Below are 21165 nucleotides of genomic sequence, written 5' to 3' on the forward strand. Positions count from 1 at the left end.
AGTTAATAAAGTTATAACTTATAAAGCATACTAGCAAAGATTTCATTATATTGTTATGTGAAATGGTTGTTATGTGTTGTGATGGTATATATTTGAGCAAGATAGGAGAATTTATTGCTTGAAGTTTAGAAATAATTTACTTAAATTCAATTCTCACTATAATTTGCTTTCATTTAAGGCTCCTAAATAAACTATAGATCATTTATAATATATTTGGAAATATAGGGCTCCAATATAATTATGATATATGTAAAATACACAGATAAAGTATTTCTCTTAATAGCTTATAAAATGTATAAGAAAAAGATTAAAGCACAAAAAAATGAACAAAGAATACAAATAATTAACACAAAATAAAATGTAAACATGTGAAGCTTCAACCTCACTATAAGTTAAAAAGTAAATTAAAACAGTTTCCATGTTGTGTCAGCAAATATACATATTTTCCTAAATAGGAAACTATATGTACTATAATGATTTCAAGTATATATAGATTAAAGAAGAAAAGAGCTGAGTGTTGTTTTTTTTTGTATGGAGAAATTGTAGTGATTTTCTTATTCAATTTCTATACTTTACCCCATTATACAAATTTTCTTCGGTGGACATAATTTTTTGAAAGTTATATAACATACTAGAGGCCTGATGCACGAAATTCATGCAAGAGTAGGCCTTCCTTCCCCTGACTGTCAGCACCAGCTTCCCTCTGGCACCCAGATCCTAGGCTTCACTCCGGCTGACGCAGGCACCTGGAACCCGGGCTGCCCTCACAGCCCTGGCTTCGTCTGAAAGGTCGTCCAGAAAGATGTCTGGTCTAATTAGCATATTATGCTTTTATTATTATAGATTACCAAAAAAAGCAGCAAGAATACTGCTTGGTGTTCAAAAAATTATCTCGTAATATTCAAAATGAAATTGCTATTGCTTAAGGGCAAAAATAAAATATGTAAAGACAACACAATTTTTTTTTAAATTGGGAGTACAACAGATGTGCATGTGTGTGTATGTGTGTGATGTACACACTTGTGCATACACTTATATAGGATAAAAATCATTTAAAAATAACAGTAAATACAGAAAACACTGCTGATGAGGTGAAGAGGGAAATCAGCACTCACACAATCATAACACACTCAACAATTTCAAAATCGAACAAATGCTGCCGTGATTCCCATTGTTTTCAAAAGGTTTGTTTGAACTGCTTTTCCAATGCAGGTGCTTGTTCCTTTGTGAGCTAAGGGGCTCCTAACCCTGTGGATTTCAAAACAATTTCTGAAAAGGTTTCAGAGGAAGGTTCTTGGGTCGTCCGTGGGTATTAAAGCAAACTCAGAACCCGGATGTATCATAACCTGGTGTGCAGCCATCACGGCGTCTCTAACTGTGGATTACATTCCTCACATAGTTCAGCAAGGTAATTGTTTAGTGAATGTCATATTTCAAAAAAGTCACGCTTCAAAAAATTCCAAGTTTGTAGTTTTATTTATTCAAAACCCAGTGCTTGGTTCTTCAGATAACTTCATTAACACTTTCTATTGTCCCTAAATTTGAGGGGAAGTATAATTATACAATGCATTCATTTATTAACTAAATATACAAGATGTACCTAATATCGATGCTGACAATTTTTTAAAATTACATAAAATGCAAATTATTACGTATAACATAAGCTTATAGGGCATCAGCAAGGAATGACTGGGTTTCATGGGTCGTCTGAATGAGAGAGGAGTTTCCATCTCATGGTTGTATCAACCTCTTCATCAAAATTTCCCACCGTCTGCTCCTTAGAAAGCTCTACCAATACCTAAATAAGAAACAAACAAGAAGAAAAAAGAATTATTGAGTCGTTGACTGTCTTACACACAGGAACAATGTGTGTTACTGTCACGTGCAATTTACAAAGACCACGCAAAATCATCAAAGTTGGCTCACCTTTTCCAACGTGCACTGAGAGAGGCTGTATTCCTCCAGGTTAAAATTATGTTTCACTGGGGGGGAAAAAGACTAGTAGTAGATGCTTATAATTTATTACCAATAATTTTTTTAAATCATATGAAATGAAAATGCAAACCATTCATATAAATTGACTATAGAGCTGAACAAACAAATGCTTGGTGAGATAAAGAACTAATGAAAAGTCAGAATATAAACACACATTGAATAAATCTTGATATTAGCATTTTCTCATATTACACATTGGTCACACATTGGTGTTTTATTACTCAGTTGATGTGTCCTGGGAGATACACAGGTTCCTGGAGGGACTTCATAATTGACTGATAGACTCTTACACATGGGAAAGATTTCAATCCCATTCCATTCCCTTTAAGAGGACCCACTACTTCGGTGGAACTGTGTGCTTCAGCCAGTTCATATGCTGCACCAGCTCTCCGCTGGGCATCCCCACCAGGAAATCTGCATGAGAGTGGTCACCAATTTATATATTCATGTGTTCACAGTTCGCCATTTATACATTGAGAACCTTCCATGAGTGGGAGCCATCCTTAGGTGGCAGGGATAGAGCTGTAAATGAAATAGGTAAAACAAAAACCCCTGCCTTTGTGTAGTATGCATTCTATTGGGAGGAATATGGGCATTAGGTAAGTAAGCAATATATAATAAACATATTAATTTACATAAGTATAATAAAGTAAATGGTAGCTACTATTGAGAAAAAATAAATCAAGTGCAAGAAATAGGAAGTGGAGGGCACTCTTTTTTTTTTTTTTTCACTAAAAGTATTACAAAGGGTATTACATAAGTGTCCTTCCCGCCCCCCCCCCCCCCCCTCCCCGCCATTGACAAGCCCCTGCCGAGGGCACTCTTTTTATAGATAGCTAGGAAGGGCCACAATAACAAGATCATAACTGAGCAGGAACCTGAAAGAAGTGAGGAAGCAGCTTGGAAATTTAGGAAGTAGAATTCCAGAAAGAAGGATTAGCAAGTGCAGAGCCCCAAGGCAGGAAGTCGGGGTGTCTAAAGTGGGAGGAGCAAACCAGAGGTTTATATTATGTCAAGCACTGTTGGTGAGCCAGGCACTGTTCTAGGCTCTTTATAAATGAGCTCACTTAATCCTCCCAACAACCCTGCCATGTGGCACTGATGCTATAGAGATGAGCCATCCAGATGTGCGGGGATTAAGCATCTTTGTCCAGTGTCTCCTAGCTCGTAAGCAGCAGTGCTGGGATGGGAAACCAGAGAGCCTGGTGCTGGAGTTGGAGCTCTTTGCTACTATGCTGTGCTCAGAAATTCCACCATGATGGTTTGTTTTGGAGAACAACCCAGTGAAAAGTGGAAAAATGATGACAAAGACAGAAAAGGGACGATTTCAAGTGGCAAGAGAGTCATGCACAATGCAGGGCACAGCCTGAGCTGGAGACACAGGCTGTTCATGCATCTTTAAGGCAGAACACACAGCACAGACACAGGGAAGTTTCCTGCTGCCTTTATTTTATGAGTGAAATATAAAGCAAGGAATCAACTGTGGGAGAAGAGCAGGAAGGAGACAGATATGCAAGGGGAGGGGGAATGAAGTAAGAATTCAGGACAATTGGTATGAATGGATTGTGTACACGTAAGCAAAGCAGACTGGACTAAAGGGCTTTCTGAGTTTAATGGTATGAATTCACATTAAAACCAACCAAGCGCAATTGTGTGTTTTCTGCAGTTTCCATCTGCACTGGAAATTAACCTCTTTCCAGAGGCTTGGGTGAACCAAAACTGGGGTTAAATCCTGACCATTATGTACCATTAGGATTCTTAAGATCATACATATCCTACAGGATCTATTTTTTAAAATGTACTACACAATTATCTCCTATTAAATTACTATCCAAGCCTGAATTAATTCTTCAAAAGTTTTCTTGTAAAAATGGTCACTCTTACCTGCCTCTAATTTGTAAAAGGCCTGAGATAGAGGGTGAACATCTGCCACGGGCAGTTTATAGGCCAAGAAGGTGGAATACCTGGAAATAGGAAAATGTCATATTTGACCTTGAGTTTCAAGGAGAAAAAAAGACCATCAAAATAAATATTGATATTATCAGCAATTTCCTTTTTGAAGTAAAAACAATGCAAATCAGACCTGGCCAGCTGGCTCAGTAAATTAGAGTGTCATCCTGTGCACCAAAAGGTTTCGGGTTCAATTCCCAGTCAGTTCACATTACCTAGGCTGGGGGTTCAATCCCTGGTTGGGGCACTTCCAGAAGGTAACCAATGGATATTTCTCTCTCACACTGACGTTTCTTTCTCTCCCCCTCTCCCTTTTTCTCTCTAAAGATCAATAAACATATCCTTAGGTAAAGATTAAAAAAGTAATAATGCAAATTAATGTAGTTCACATATGAAGTAAATAATCTAATTTACCAATGGACATTTCTTAAAATGACTTTGGTAGTTGGCTGTAGGAGATAATTCTCCTAGAAAGAATCCAGCATAATTATACTTATTCTCAGTTCACACAAACCTTTTTCTTGTTGAACATAGCTATTCTGAACTAATCCCTTTGGTAAATTCAAATTAGGCTGGAATTAATCCCACTCAATATTCCATCCTTGTCACCAGAAAGCTAAGAGAGATATGAGGTTGAGAAAGAAGGACATAATAGTGGGTGGGGTTCAAAAGGTTTTAACTAAAAAAACATCCCTGACCTCTGAGGAAAGAAGAGCCAGGACTGATGTTTGGCATCTTGCTTCCACATGCTACTTCTGGCTGTGTGACCTCCTGCCCCGTTCTCAGCTCCTTCTTAAACAGAAGTCTGTGCTCCCAGGTAGCCCCAAAGCTGCCCAGACTTCCAGGACTGGCCCTCTTCATCCCAGATGCTGCCCTTCCAGCCTTACCCTTCGTGATCTTCCCATCTACATCAGAACTTCTCAGGTTTGTGACACCAAAGGTCTAGGAATAGGACTCTTACATGCCCTGCCATAGACCTCAGATAGTGCCATTATATTTATACTGTGTTAAAATGGAAATAGCAGTTATGTTCTGCTTCTCTGGGGTGGTTATCTCTCCAAAAAATTTCAAATTCAGTTCCTGCTCCATCTCCTTGCCCCCCTCCCCACACCACACACACACACACACACACACACACACACACACACCTATTCTCCATTTTGTGTCATGAAAACTTCATTAATGGACAACTCTTTGATTATCTCAGTTGTTATTTGTTTCCTATGAAGGGAACTTACCCTAAACAGTTACATCTTTTAAATGATAATTATTAACATCTTTTGAATATCTACAGGGAGGCCCAAGGAGGCTGCCATGGGCCTGACTGTGGTCCTGTGTGGGTTTTAATAATCAGAAATCCCCCCAACTTTTCCAAGTCTTCTGCCAGAGCTGGGGATCAGCCATGGATGGCAGCGGAGACCCATGAAGGGTGTCCCCAGGCTTCCCTGGGGGATACAGCTATCTGGGTAGCTCCCAAATCTCATAATCTGTAAGACTCAACAAGTCTGTTTTTGAGGCCCCAACTTTCATTATGAAGTCACCCTGACATTCTCTCAGACCAGAAAAGGAACCATCGAATGGGTAAAGACAACAGGTTTCTCCATAATCAGAAGCTCCATTCACCTTTCCTGCAGGGCAGCCTGTGGGAAAAGCTTCAGAATCTCAGTGTGGACCAAAGTCACTTGAGAAGCTTCCTGTACTTTTAGTTCTAGAATGTAATCCTTGCCAAGTTTGTTTTTCAGGTGTTGGATGGAGCCAATGCATCTATGGACAAGAAGGAAAACATGTTGGAATGAATATCGGCTCTGAAATTTTTTACATTATTTCTAAATTTCACATATAAGGGAAAGGGCATCACTGAGGGAGCTGAAAAGAAGAACTCCATCTGGTGATTGTCTCCTTTTCATAGGGAATCTCATTTTTGGGGGGTCAAGTGAAGACTATGGAAAGACACCCACCTCAGCCTTCCAGACACCATGATGGCGATGCGGTCACAAAGGGTCTCGGCCTCCAGCAGGTTTTGGGTGGTCAGGAGGGCCCCCTTCTCTGTGTTTTTAATGGTTGACTGAATCATGTGCCTGAAGTAAACCATTAAAATCAACACCATTAAAAAAAAGAGCATGAGGTGGTGGGGGGGGAATGAGATAAAGGGGAAATTTTATAGGCAAAATACAGTTTATGAATCATATTTAGATCCTAATTTAAAAAAGAGAGAAATGTGACTACTGATTAGGTTTTATAGCATAAAGAAGGTTTCAAAATATTTTTATCATTAAATTATTTATTACCATTTAGGAGTGATTCTGGTTAAGTTAAAGAAAAATTCCAGCCCAGCTGGCATGGCTCAGTGGTTGAGCATTGACTTATGAACCAGGAGGGCACAGTTCAATTCCCAGTCAGGGAACATGTCTGGATTGTGGGCTCTTTCCCCAGTAGGGGGAATGCAGAAGGCAACTGATCAATGATTCTCTCTCATCATTGATGTCTCTCTCTCTCCCCCTCTCCCTTCCTCTCTGCAATCAATAAAACTATATTAAAAAGAAAACCTCTATATCTTTTGTAGAAGCTAACTGAAATATTTATCAATAAAGGACCTGCTGCCTAATATTTGCTTCAAAATAACTGGGGAGTGGGGAAATGAAGTGGGTGGAGGTATAGATGGAGAAATATTGACCTTGTGTGGATAACTGTTGAAACTGGGTGATGGGTAAAATGTGTTCATAAATGATTCTCTTTACGTTTGTATAACATGTCCATAATAAAGTTCTTTTTAGAGATCGGACAGTCACAAATATGAAACTGAATTGGAAAATTTTTTTAAATATATATTTTATTTATTTTTTACAGAGAGGAAGGGAGATGGATAGAGAGTTAGAAACATTGATGAGAAGGAAACATCGATCAGCTGCCTCCTGCACACTCCCCACTGGGGATGTGCCTGCAACCAAGGTACATGCCCTTGACCGGAATTGAACCTGGGACCCTTGAGTCCGCAGGCCAATGCTCTATCCAGTGAGCCAAACCGGTTAGGGATGAATTGGAAAATTTTATTAGTCCAAATGGAAAGTCTCAGATAGGAAACTAAAAAGAATTTAAAAACTAAGAAAAGTTATATAAACAAACTTGACAGATTAGGTAACAGGGTGGGGGGAGGAAATGGGGAAATTATGTCACTAACAATAGTTTCTAAGGAAATAGTTATAGACATCTCAATAAGTAAAAGACGAAAACAAAATACACTGCAAATTGCAATACCTAAAACTCCAACAAAGTCCTTAGAGTGCTTTTGTTTTTGCTGTTCTTAAAAAATGTGAATACCACATGAATACGTTACATTAGCGAATCTAGAAGGGTTGGGCAGAGGGGTAAGAGATCAAGCAAATGACTTGTATGCATGCATATAAGCATAACCAATGGACACAGACACTAGGGGGGTGAGGGCATGTGCCGTGAGAGGGAGTAGGGGATGCCGGGGGGGGGGGGGGGTGTGTCAATAGGGGAAAAAGGAGACATATGTTCTACTATGTGTAATACTTTAAACAAAAAAAATTAAAAAATGTGAATACCACATGAATACGCTACATTAGCGAATCTATTTGTTCAATATTTGTTTTCCTAATAATATGGAGTATCTTCACTGAACTGGGAACCCGTGGATTTGCTTTTCTACGACCAGCTTAAGAATGCAACGTACACATGAGGTTTCTACTGCTGGCTTTGGGGGGGACAGTTCTCACCACATCTGCTGCTGTCCTGTAGGATCCACGCCTGTAGATGGTTCATCCAGGATCAGGATGGGCGAATTTCCCAGGATGCTCAGCACGAAACACAACTGAAATGCAGAGAAACACCTCTATCTGCTGCCAGCACCACATCCGCCCTCGGAATAGCAGCACACACCACACATACCTTTCTGGTGGCTCCTGGCGTTAATTTCTGCACCGGGACATTCAGCTCTTGGTGCAGTTTGAAGGCATCTACCAATCTGATGGGAAACAGGAAGAGAATGGGGAAAAGGTCATCACACGGAAGAAGAACAGCCTTCGGGGGAAGCTGGGTGCTATTATTCTCAAAACTCTTTAACTCTAGTGACCAAGGGAAAGGACAGTTTATTTCAGAGTGGGAAAGATTTTTCATCTCATAAACAGGTTTTAAGAGTAGCTAGAATTCGGTTAGGAACGGAAATGGATGGCCATTCATTCACTTGTCAAAAACAACCTTTGTTGTCTGGCTGGAATGGCTCAGCGGGTGAGCGTCGGCCTATGAACCAGGAGGTCATGGTTCCATTCTTGGTCAGGGAACATGCCCGGGATTGTGGGCTCGATCCCCAATGTGGGGCGTGCAGGAGGCAGCTGACCGATGATTCTCTCTCATCATTGATGTTTCTATCTCCCTCTCCCTTTCCCTTCCTCTCTAAGTAAATAAAAACTTATCTTGAAAAAAAAAAAGAAAGTACTGGTGCTGCCAATTCAGCATCAGCGTACAGAGGAAAAGAGTACTTTAAAAAAAAAAAAAAAAACAGAAAAAATAAAAACACAGCCCTTGTCTGACATCCCTGCTCTACCACTGACACCCTCTGAGGAGGGGAGATGTCTTTTCTACTCTCCACTCTTCATTAGTGGATTCATCATCAATGGACAGCCTCCCTGCCTCCTGACACAAGGGGATCGCATGACTGTACCTTGTGATGGCGACTGCGGCGTCCGCTTTCCTCAGCCCTTTCACTGCAGCGAACAGGTCCAGGTGCACCCTCACCGTCAGGTTGGGCCACAGAGCATTCTCCTGAGGGCAGTACCCCAGGAACTTGACCGAGCCATCTCCCCAAATTGAATTCCATCCTTTCAGTTCCACCTATGAAAGTAAACTGGTCTTAGAAATACGTGCAGCCTTTTCTCCAATCACATAATCACTCAAGAAACTGACATGTAGCTAATAAATGTCTACATTTTTTTGAGCATCGAAGAAATCTTTCTAGAAATCACTTTCTAGATTTATGATTAAAAACTTTTTTAATGACTCAAAGCATAGCCATACAAAGCTATGGTCTATATTTATTGTGAGATTTCTATTCTTGGAATGGATGGTGTTTCTTCATTTTTTTTTAACTACCTCTCCAGCCGTTGGCTTTGTGACCCCAGATATCATTCTCAGAGATGAACTTTTACCAGCACCACTGGGTCCCAGCAATCCCAGTACTTCACCTGAAAGAGGATCATTGATTATTGGAAGTGAAATAATCAGAACATTAACAGGACATAAATCAGAAATAATCAGAAAATAAACATAAAACTGTTTCTCCAATAACCTTCTTTAATAACCTCTCAGTGCCATTTTGAAATTCATAACATATATGTAATCCATGTCACCAAAACACGCTCTTCAACTCCTATAATTATATAATGTATTCACGAAAAGCTTATGAATTTGCTGTCAATACCACTGTTCTTTTTTAAAAACTTTTTTAGTGAAAAATGTGCCCAGATTGTTTCCTAGAACAGGTGGCTGATGTGCTGAGTAGATGGGTTAGTGGTTCCTAAACTTGGGAATTCAGGGACATTTTCTCCACCCCAAATTCCACCGCCTGTGTTCAAGCCATCTTTCATTGGAACTGATACAAAAGGCTCTTAATCTGTCCACGACACAAATTTATGAGCAAACAATTGCGTGGGGTTTTTTGTTTGTTTGTTTTTGTTTTTCAAAACACAAATAATTGTGACAAACGCTGGCTGAAAACCCTCCCGTAGCATTCCAATAACTTGATGTAAAACCCGAATTCTGTGCCAGATCTCACAAAGCTTCACCTCATCTGGCCCCGCCCGCCTCTTTGATTTCACCCCTTCCATCTGCAGATGTAGCCATTGGCCTTTGTGTGTGTGTCTCCACCACGCCAATGGCATCCCCACGCCTGAGCCCTGCCCTCACTGTTTCGTCTGCCTGGGGTGCCCTTCTCTCTTCGTGCTTACACAGCTGGCACCTTCTCATCACCCAGGTTGTGGCTTAATTGTGGCTGTTCAAGGAAGGGCCTTCCAAACCCTAAGTGAAAGCCACACATATCATTCCACATATTTGCATGTTCCACACAGAACTTGTCTATGTGACCTTTGACATTTTTCTTAATAGGTTATTTTTTCAAAATATGTTCAAAACATGTTTTGAAAAACAAAGAAAATACCAGCGCTGCCAATTCAGCAACAGAGTACAGAGAAAAAGAGGGCTTTTAAAAAACAAAACGGGAAAAAAAACCCCCAGCCCTTAGGATATATAATGCATGAGGTCAGGAACTTGCCTATTTCCTTCATAATTATATTTTCAGAGCCTAAAACAGTCCCTGGAACACTCAAAAAATAGATCATGTCCCCAAAAATGTATACACACACCTTGAATAATTATGAAGGCAGTGCTTATTAAAATACATTTCATTTAAAAAATTGAGCCATCTGCTGTTACAGTGTTTATACATTTTTTGGAGATGCCCTATATATGTTAAATGAAAGAATGCTTCAGGAGGCACAGTGGTGTCTACAACACAGATGTTCACTGGGTATTTCTAAAAATGATGGTGAATAAAAAAAAAGGGGTTCTTCCAAACCTTTTTTAACACAGAAGGAGATATTTCTTGTGACTACCTTCTTCTTCTTCTTTGAAAAGCAATTTTTCTTCGGGCCGGCATATTCTTTGTGTAGACAGCTAGCAATGATGACGGGTTGCTGGAATAGATGATCATGTGATTTTCCTCTGAACCTTCAGAGACTCTGTGCTCCCATGTTCTCTCTAATGGAGCCCTTCGCGCCTTATGCCATGAACCAAATCAGATGCTGAGTTGAAGGTGGTCCTACTGCTTGTTTCAAATGCAACATGCAGCCCGACTGGCGTGGCTCAGTGGTTAAGCATCGACCTATGAACCAGGAGGTCATGGTTTGATTCCCAGTCAGGGCACATGCCCAGGTTGTGGGCTCCATCCCCACTGGGGCACATGCAGGAGGCAGCCAGTCAATGATTCTCTCTCATCACTGATGTTTCTATCTCTCCCTCCCTCTCCCTTCCTCTCTGACATCAATACAAATATTTAAAAAAAACAAAACACAAAACCCAAACAAATGCAACATGCACTCATTAACGATTCGTGCTTCTGAATGGGCTGAGAAAAGCAGCATCATATTTCATGGAAGCTGGCTCACTGCCTTCCCAGAACAGAAGTGCCTGACCTCATGGGAATATCATGGCATCTAAGTCAAAGAAATGAATGACGCTTAAAATTTCAATCTCTCTGTAGGATTCTAGAACAAATGTCACTCAGGTAAATTCCTCAACTCGTGAAGTTTTTGGTTCTGAAAATGATCAAAGTCCATTTTTATCAAAAGAAGAATAGAGCCACTTGCTTTGTACATTTCTTGGAGCTTCCAGGACACCCCCAAGAAGTGGGAGTGCTGAGATCGGTTAAGAATCATGAAAATGCACCTAACGCTCAACTTTCAAAGTGAAAATCAGCACATCAACCTCTCCTGTGGATAGTTTTTGGATAGTGCCATTAACATGCCCTCTGTCCCGTGGTTTTCTACCTCCTCTATGCTGGAAGTGGTCATCAGGGCCGTTGCTGTTCTCGTTCTTTCTGCTTGAACATCTTCGTCTTCATCGATAGGTTCCTCTGGATTTGGCCGGGCCTCTCTTCTTTGGGGGGAAATTCTGTGACAAAGGGAAATGTATATGCCCTGTGATTTTTCCATTTGTCAAAGATGGATCGCGAATCAGCCCCCCGGTGATATGACCACTGCCCCTTTCTTTCAGTAAACTGGTGATGACCATGGCCCTGTGCATACTGCCTCTGCTTTTGCCCAAAATCCCCAACCTGGTAACCAGAAACCCTTTGTCCGTGTGGCTCCCATTCTTTCAGTTAGCGTCATTGACCCTTTCTAATTTGTTGACAAGGACCCGTGCCTCTTTAAAAATGTCATCTACATTTTCTCTGTTTACTCTGAGCCCATCTAATCAGCCCAACATTTGCCTTAGCATCTCTTATTGGAGTTCCCTCCACCCCACAAACACCACCCCCCCCCCCCTCCCCGCCATACACACACACATTTGTAAAGCACGTGGAACTATGTTGCTCAACCAGTTCCATCCCATCTCCTCTGTTCAAGGATGTGTACCCATCTTGGACAGCAGAATGGCATATTTGAGGACTCATTAAATTTTGGAGGGACTGGAAGCGCCCTCAGCTGGTTAGTGCCAGAACTCCGCCTGGGAGCCCCGTTTCCTGGCGGTAAGCCAGCAATCCGCTGATCCTGGTGAAAATCAGCATGCTGTCTACATTGCAAAGATAAACCTGTAACAACAGGCCAACAAACAGTGCAGCCACTATCTAGGAATATTAAAATACGACATCAAGCATGAAAGGAAGCTTTCCTCCACCTGAAAACAGGATCCTTTCGCATTACTGTCTGCCCACACTTCATTTCCATGCATCTTAGAACAAAAGCCAACAGCAAAGCCTGAAAGTAAGGCTAGGAGCAAAAACAAACAAACAAAAACGGTTATATTTAGGTATTTTGTTCACAAATATGGTTTAAACATTTGAATTAAGTCAGTGACCTTTGGTCTTCAGGTAAAAGAGATGTGAATCGTCTTACACACCGGGAAGAAATCCAACTACACAATGACAAACCGGTGTAGTGGAACCTGACTCTTCTCACAACCCACACCCAGTCTGCCAGCAAATGCTACCTGTTTTACCTTCAAAATTATCCAGAACCCTACTACTACTACTACTACTACCACTACTACTACTTCTACTTCTTCTTCTTCTTCTTCTCCTTCTCCTCCTTCTCCTTCTCCTTCTCCTTCTCCTTCTTCTTCTGCTTCTTCTTCTGCTTCTTCTTCTTCTTCTTATTTTTAAAAGGAACCCTGGAGGTGTGGCTCAGTTGGATGTAGTGTCATCCCATACACCAGAAGGTGGCGGGTTTGATTCCAGGTCAGGGCATATACCCAGGTTTTGGCTTCCATCCTTGGTAAGGGCATGTGCCAGAGGCATCGACTGCTGTGTCTCTCTCACATGGATGTTTCTCTCTCTCTCTCAAATCAATTAAAAAAAACACTACAATACCTTTCTATCTGGTCTCCCTCTTCTCCCCTTGCTCCAAACATCTATTCTCAACACAGCCACTAGAGCTACTCTTTTGAAACATGTCCTTTGCTTAAAACCTTCCAGTGACTCCTCAGTTACTCAAACAAAGTCAAAGTCCTTATGGTGACCGAGAACACTGTGTAACCTCTTCAATCCACCTGCACGTGTCCCTATGGCTTCTGTGACCTTCTCTCGTACAACTCTCCTCTTAGGTCACTCTGCCCCAACCACATTGGCCTCCTGCCTGAAGCTCAAACAAGCCAGGTGACCCTTGCCCCTCTACTGGAATGCTCTTCCCCAAGCTATCTCTACAGCTTGCTCCCTGCCTCCCTCAGATGATTATCTGTCAGCCAGGCCTTTCCTGACCACCTATCTGACATGGTATATATTATCTATTTTGTTTATTATCTGTCTCCTTTCACCAACAAATAAACTCCATGAGGGCAGGAACTTATGTCTACATTTGCTTCTATGCCTAGAAAACTACTGATGCATTATATTCAAAGACAGTGCCTTTCTTCAGTCTAAATCAGGGGTGGGCAAACTTTTTGACTCGAGGGCCACAATGGGTTCTTAAACTGGACCGGAGGGCCGGAACAAAAGCATGGATGGAGTGTTTGTGTGAACTAATATAAATTCAAAGTAAACATCATTACATAAAAGGGTACGGTCTTTTTTTTTTTTTTTTTTAGTTTTATTCATTTCAAACAGGCCGGATCCGGCCCGCGGGCCGTAGTTTGCCCATGGCTGGTCTAAATACATCAACATAATCATTATTTCCCTTTCATTTTTATTAAACTTTTGTTTGTTTTTTTTATCTCTAATTCAAAGGGCTTCAGTTATTTTCCATCTGTATTTTTAACAAGCTCTCTCAAATTTGGAGGGGGCAGTATACAGGATAAATAAACATGAAAAATTAATTTTGTATTAAATTCAGGATGTATACTATCCATTCATGCATATAAAAAATAACTCTAGGGCTTAGAATCATGCTGGAATGTAATTACTTATTCTGAGACTATAATTGAAAACATCTTTGAAGTTGGCACAGTTTAGGCAAGTTTAAGTAGTTGTTATAGTAAACAATAACTATAAAAAAATAAGTGTTGAGTTGGAAAAACCTTCTTACTATTAGGCACACTAGAAAATCAGTTCCACTCAGGTCATAAAATAGGTCTTCATTTTGTCTTTCGTGCTCGTAGACTCTCTGTAAAGCAAAAACAAACACACCCACAAAAAAATGCTAAATGAAAATTCATCAGCTTTACAGTTTCTATTTAAGTAATAAGGAATTTCACATATTGAATGTTTTTCTTAAGCTTGAGTCCCCTATATGCATGGGTGATGAGCAATTCCCTGCAGAGACGTGAGGGGACCCCTACTCAACTCTGAATGTCTCTCAACGAGCAGGTATAACCTATGTTGTCTTCTCCAATTCCTCTTTTTTCTTCAATATTTTGGCTTAATGTTTGCTGAAAGCATAACAGAGAGAGATGCCTTCATCCCGATACATTCTAGGGGTCAACAATATTTGTCCTAAAGAGCCATCACCAGCCTTTTCAGGGTCCCTTCCTGATCCCACAATGGTGACTGTTTCCACTTCCTTTTAGTCCTATTGTGTTATTCTTTCTTCATCAATCAATGCACTCAAAAAGTAATTCATGACACCTAAATAATGTGTCACACGTCTAGATCAATGTATTTCACTTTGCAGGTCTACTTCTATTTCAGGAAAAAAAAAAAAATGCTTTAAACAGAGGAATACATTTTCCATGGAGAATCCCAGGCATTGCTCAGCCAATGGAAAAGTGTTCTTACAGGCTCCCAAGAACACAAGCCTGGGGAAGCCCTCGCTACCTTGTTCAAAGCTGCTTCATTCAGGATGAGGCCGGGCCCCCGAAATTATGTTCCTGACTGAGCTCTTCTGCTCACCTCATTGTACATTTCTTTCCATTTGAATCTCATTTAGTTTATTTGATGATTTCTGGTCTTTTCTGCTTTGATGCCTTTGCTTCCCGCTACAGAACATGCTTATTACCTCCCACCCCACTCTCCCTCTAATTAATTCATATTCTTTAGGACCGAGTTTAAACATTGCTTCCCCTTAGAAGAATTCTCTGACTCTCCAGAGCACTTTGGCTGTGCTTACAGCTCTGCCCTTCTCCTTTGCAACGTTGAAGTACACTGCATTGACTACCTTGAGGTTGGCCTTTGACTCCACTAAGCTCTGTCAAAGGAAGGACTGTGTTATCTTGTCCATCAGATGTCCCCAATGACTAGCACAGTGTCTGACACAGAATAGTGTTTAATATACATTTTGAATGAATGAGTGATATCACCCATGAGTGTATTCCTCACAATGGATAATGAATACCCATTGAATGAGGCAACGTTTTTCAATCTGGAGTTTGTTTTGAATAAGTGTATGTTTTGCAAAGTGCGTATGGCAAAGCTTTTTTAACAGCTTTATTGAGGTTACATTTTCATGCCCTAAAATCCGCCCACTTTAAGTGTGCAATTCAAGGATTTTTAGTAAATGTACTGAGTTGTGAGAGCAATGCCACAATTTAAGAACATTTCCATCATATACATTTGCTGACACTCCCCATTGCCACACCCTACCCTCTAGCCCCAGAAAACCGGTAGCCTACTTTCATCTTTATAGATTTGGGCAAAGCATTTTAATAGGTTGCATATTCAAAATTAGTGACACAGTTTATAATATAACTTACATCTATCATAAAAAAAAGAAATCCATTCAAGGCGAATGAGGGAACAAACACCATGATCCAAAGCGAGGCAGATGCCCTGGAGTGACTTATTATAATCAAGTCGATCAAGCCGGATGAGGTCTACAAGACAAGTTGAAATATATTACATGTCAGACATACTCAGTCCATTGATATGTGAGAAAACATTTAAGATGTAGATATTCTTATCCTACATATCAGAATTTTCCTATATGTAGACACAACCCTTTCAGAAGGAAGAGGAAAAGGATATGCTTTTATTAATGAGAATATATATGACCTTATGAAAAATCCATATTGCCTCTCACTTAGACTGAAATTTTCAAATTGTCATATACCTTCTCCATTAATTCACCATTCCAAGTAAATGATGTTTTGGAGATTGTGCATTATGATTGCAAAATACTCATTTTCTTTTAGATTACTCGTAAATGTTGGGGTGGAGATTAAAAATAATATTTTGTTTTTGTTTTAAGGATCAGTTTATCAGTCAATAAGTATGTTTTGAACACTTTATTAAACCCTTGCTGGGTCTTATTAATGTATTAATTATAATAAAACTGGTAAGAATCATAACTACTCAATTCATTGAATATTACACAAATGACCAGGCATTAAGAACTAAGCATATACTATTTGCTTTAATCCTCACAATGACTGTACCATGTATTCTTCTTATCCTTCCCCTTTTATATATGGGAAATCTAGGGTCCAGAGACATTAAATAACATCCTCAAGATGACACATTTAGTGAGGGATGAAGCTGGAATTCAAAACTCTAGGTGGGTGCAATGATTGCTAAGTCTTTATGTCAGAAAATTATACTGACATAGGTTGCATATTCAAAATTATAACAAGACATCCTATATAATAAAAGAGTAATATGCAAATTGACCCTAAGAGCAGAACGACCAGGAACAACTGGTCACTATGATGTGTACTGACCACCAGGGCGCAGACGCTCAATGCAGGAGCTGTCCCCTGGTGGCCAGTGCGCTCCCACAGGTGGAGCTCTGCTCAGTAACAAGCCAGGCTGATGACTATGAGCGCCACAGTGGTGGCAGGAGCCCCTCCTGCCTCCTTGGCAATGCTAAGAATGTCCAACTGACAGCTTATAGGCCTGCTCCTAAGCCGTAAGTTGGACAACCCCCAAGGGCTCCTGGGCTGCCAGAGGGATGTCTGACTGGTAGCTTAGCCCCAATCCCCTGGGGAGCAGACCTAAGCCAGCAGGTGGACATCCCCTGAGGTGTCCCAGGCTGCAAGAAGGCGCAGGCCGGGCTGAGGGACTCCCCTGAGTGCACGAATTTTCGTGCACCGGGCCTCTAGTTGTTATATAAAAGGAAATGTTATCTTTGCTACTAAGTAAATTTAAAGTTTTGGGGAAATGTGTAATCTACCTTATCAAAAACCCAAAAACTTAAAATCAAGTATTCAGTAAGAAGGGCACAATAAGCATTTTGGATAGCCAACCCAAAAGACTTCTCTCATTTTACAACCGCCATGATCTCCTTGCAAAAGTATTGCACAACTGTCCATGTTTACACATTTCTTTTAGTTTCCATGACATCACACTTCTCTCTTTTTTCTCCTAGCTCCTTATTTTTGATAACTATGAGTCCTTTAGTCCACTTAGCTGACTCTGCTTATTCTATGAGGACTCCAAGTTTCTGCTTTTGTGACCTGTTCTTTTCTTCCTTTCTCACCCACTAGAACAAGAGAAGATGCCAAAATGCATCAAAGGAAATGGCCCAGTGTGCTAAGATCTGCGACTCCACCTCCACCATTGGGCTGAAATATGGGTGACAGGGTGCTTCCTCCTCCTTCGACAAGGGCCTAAGGTACCCATGCAGTGCTATACCCTTGGGGGTACAGGAGTGCATTGCATTCTAGAAACTGTTGACTGTGGCTTCACTTAGTGATGGGGAGAAATTGCCTATACCGTCCTTCCAAGTAAATCCAAGGTCACTAAAGGACAACTGTACTGCCCATCAGCATTCCTGTAAGAAAAAATTACCTCAGCCCTAAGAATGGCATAGTTTAAACTTATATTCACTGTGTGAGGAAAGATCAATTATCACAGTAATTAGCCTCAATACCGATCTTGAATGAAATTCTAAGTTCTTTGTAGCAGACATAAAGTTACTGTAAACTGCATGAGGTTTCTGTGAAGATGTATTTTAGCTTACTAAAATCAAGATGTTGATCAACACAAACTTGACATCAGTATTGTCCACCATGTTACTAGGCTCATATTTTTTTGACTTTAAGAATGACATAAGGTCTGAGATCTCAGGTTTCTTCATGAGTCTATCACTATTTTTTGTGTGACCTTAAACAAGTTGCTTAATTATTTTCATTCTAAAAATATGAGGGGAATTAAATTAGATAATCTTGAATTTTTTCAAACCTGACATCTCAATATTCCATTAACAAGTAGCTTCTTTTAAACAGTATAAAAATAAAATAGACAAGTGCACTAAAATAGATAAATATGAAAAAGAAGAAAAAATCAGAAATTATGTAATTTTTTTACATTTTAAACAAAAATCCTTGTTTTAAAAAGTTGACTTTGCCTCTGCAATACTGCCTTATTTTAATATATAATAATTCAAAACTAGTTGGCAGCAAAGGAAAAAATGGTATTCAATCATATATAGATATAATTCTATTTGAAAAATAGTGTTTCAGAGTCTCATGTTCAACTCTCTGCTGTGGTCCTTTATTTGCTATAGTCTGTTCCCATCACAGTGAGAACATTTTAATCTACAAACATTTGTCTACAAACCTAATAGAAAAGGTGTTCTGCATTATCATGACTTTCCCTAGAAACAATGGCAGATTTCTTCATTTGCGCATTTAGGCACTTGCAGCTGGGGAATTATGCAAGAGGAACTCATTACGTGAGAATGCAGAACCTATTTTGCCTTCTACCAGGTATTGAAAGAACTTTGCCTCGTTAGACTTTTGCCCCTGATTATATGTATCAAATATTAGGCAAAATGGTCTCTACTCTATAAGCCAAGAAATGAAAGCTATTGTTCTGAAAGATCATGGTGTTTCAAGTTCTGAAAGAATGCCTTTTCTAAAAAAATTCCATCCACATTTTTGTCCAACCCAAAACATCACTATGGAGCCTGCATCCAGGAGAAGAGGTCCCACTGAAGGCTGAAGGATAAGGGGTGGAGGTATGGTTCGCCTGTTGATGCAAGTGCTCCCCTACCTGAGATATTGTCAAATCTATACAAACCAGGATGAATTGTGAGTATAAGGTAAACCAGGGGCTGATTTTTCACTTGACACAAAGCAAAAAATACATTCACATAGACTTGTATTAGTCCCAGTCTGGAATGGCTTCTATTTAAGAAGAACCAACACAAGAATGGGAAAGACAAAGAAAAAGGAACAATGACTGGAGGCTGCCGACTGCTTAGGACTGAAGGACAATAAGTGTAAAGAGTGTCTATGCGGGAACTCACTAGGAGATTTCGAGCCTCAGTTAGCTGGCAGTAACAGACATGTCAACAGTCATATTGGCCAATAACCCTGACATTGCTGGGACATCAGCTCTGAAGAAGACTTTCATTCAGAGTTGAAATGACTAGAAAACACAAAGTATGAACACAGATTCTTCATTAACCTTTGCTGGACATATATAAGAGCGCTGACGGAAAAGAAATCAACTATTACACTCTCTTCTGCTAACATCTGTGCTGCCTACACAACACCTGGGTTTACATTGGACAAAGGCAGTGAATCTGTTGACTGAACAAAACGCCTCCATGGGAAGTATGAAAGCAACGACGTTTGGTGCATCAGATCCTCATGACTGCCTCAAAGCCAGTCTTCTGAGTGAGGTATCTCTATACATCTTTCTGTAACTTCTGAACTTGTATTGATTTGTCCTGATGGTGGTAAGAGGGGTAGTAACAGATATTATCTACTGCATACGGAGAAATACAATTAGAGAAGCCAAATCAGAAAACTGTCCTCTGAGAAGGGATAAGTCAACAGCTACCTACTGACCAGATAGTCTAAGGCTGATTTCTCACAGAAGTCAGTGGGTAATGTGAGATGTATTTTCTTAGCAGACTGCCTCTGGTTGGGTTCAGGACTTCAACTTCAAGATTTGGGGGGTGAGTATGTCAGCTAAACCTAAACCTAAAGAGCTGGGATTAGACACACTGGGTGTTCAGCATCTTGGTAAACATTTCCATCCAAGTTTTCAGTAATTTTGGAATCATTCATTCTTATTTACTAATAAATGCTCTGCTGTAGGTATAAAAACATCTTTGATCTCTGAAATTTCTAGCATCTGAAGTTAAAAGACAACTTCTTAAACACTGTAGAAATGAATTGGACTGCCAAATTTTATCAAGCCAATTGTTGTCCTAGTATTGCCAGGAAGCCTTGTATTTTGAAGGATTTATAAACTCAATAGTGGCATCCTGAGCTTCAGGTTTTCTGTAAGTTACTCTGTAAACTCTAGTCAAAGAGCTGTAGATGAATTCTCCAGAAATACTGTTGAATCAGCAACATGTTACATTCTCTCTCCTTTCTGTGGTGTAATTTTCAGGTGTTCATTTCCCATTGCTCAGGGCAAAAGTGACTATGTTCCCTGTTACATTGAAAGTTGAAAAAACTCTTATCTCTCTATTGATATGTTTGTACGTATACTTACAATAAAGAAACAAAATGACCAAACGCCACTATTTTTTCTTCTCTTGCGAAAAATAAATGATATCACATATGTGAAAAAGATGACAGAAACTGCATAACCAAATGTAATCACAACCTAAAAGGTAATATAAATAATATCAAAGTCAAAAAATAAAATATGAATTGAGGGAACATTTAAATTATAAGTATTTTAAAATATTTTATTGAACATACACTTCAAATGCTTTCTGTTTCCATTAGGGGCAAAATAAAAATGGAAATGTCTTGATTACATAAAATAGCAAATGTTAAAATGTATCATGAATTTACCTTATAAGACAATCTCTATGTAATACATCACTCACCGAAGCAAACACAAGTCGAGTTGTGAAATAACGGTCATCTATGTTTGTCAAGCAGAAAATTAAAAACGATGAAGAAAGAAAGAAAGCAAAGAGGCTAATATCCACCAGGGCCTGCCCACACCAGTAGGCCGAAGGGCAGAGGCCTGAAGTCCATAGCTGGGACTTAGTTCTCTTCTGATGGAAAAACACAGGACATACATAGATCCAATTAAAGTCCAAATCCAGAACAAACGCATTGGAAGATATGTCAAATACAATCTAACCAAATACTGTCAAATCTTCTGATAATTTTAATTATGCATATACTGTTCAATGGAATTTAGTGAAT

General features: G+C 39.9%; 1 protein-coding gene and 1 pseudogene across 4 annotated transcripts in view; both read right to left on the minus strand.

Annotated features, from left to right (window-relative positions):
* Positions 1-1465: 1465 nt before the first annotated feature.
* ABCA6 (ATP binding cassette subfamily A member 6) overlaps positions 1466-21165 on the minus strand; it is a 53165-nt gene continuing 33465 nt past the window's right edge. For 2 of the 4 annotated variants that reach the window (XM_070394689.1, XM_070394692.1), the window contains 16 exons: positions 20838-21011; positions 20495-20608; positions 15799-15918; positions 14196-14273; positions 12355-12446; positions 11505-11628; positions 10535-10652; positions 9055-9146; positions 8627-8796; positions 7855-7930; positions 7683-7777; positions 5904-6023; positions 5569-5709; positions 3880-3959; positions 1927-1982; positions 1466-1798 (listed from right to left, as the gene is read on the minus strand). In XM_070394689.1, coding sequence (XP_070250790.1) covers positions 1697-1798; positions 1927-1982; positions 3880-3959; positions 5569-5709; positions 5904-6023; positions 7683-7777; positions 7855-7930; positions 8627-8796; positions 9055-9146; positions 10535-10652; positions 11505-11628; positions 12355-12446; positions 14196-14273; positions 15799-15918; positions 20495-20608; positions 20838-21011 — 1752 coding nt within the window. In that variant the 3' untranslated portion in view covers positions 1466-1696. Of the gene's footprint in view, positions 1799-1926; positions 1983-3879; positions 3960-5568; positions 5710-5903; positions 6024-7682; positions 7778-7854; positions 7931-8626; positions 8797-9054; positions 9147-10534; positions 10653-11504; positions 11629-12354; positions 12447-14195; positions 14274-15798; positions 15919-20494; positions 20609-20837; positions 21012-21165 lie in introns of those variants that run through there. The other 2 variants (XM_070394690.1, XM_070394691.1) reach the window with 2 other exon arrangements.
* LOC138994542 (protein transport protein Sec24A-like) lies at positions 18673-20342 on the minus strand (annotated as a pseudogene).

This window comes from Myotis yumanensis, unplaced genomic scaffold (assembly GCF_028538775.1).
Source record: "Myotis yumanensis isolate MYYU_CA2020_CCGP unplaced genomic scaffold, mMyoYum1.0.hap1 SCAF_16, whole genome shotgun sequence".
NCBI lineage: Eukaryota > Metazoa > Chordata > Mammalia > Chiroptera > Vespertilionidae > Myotis > Myotis yumanensis.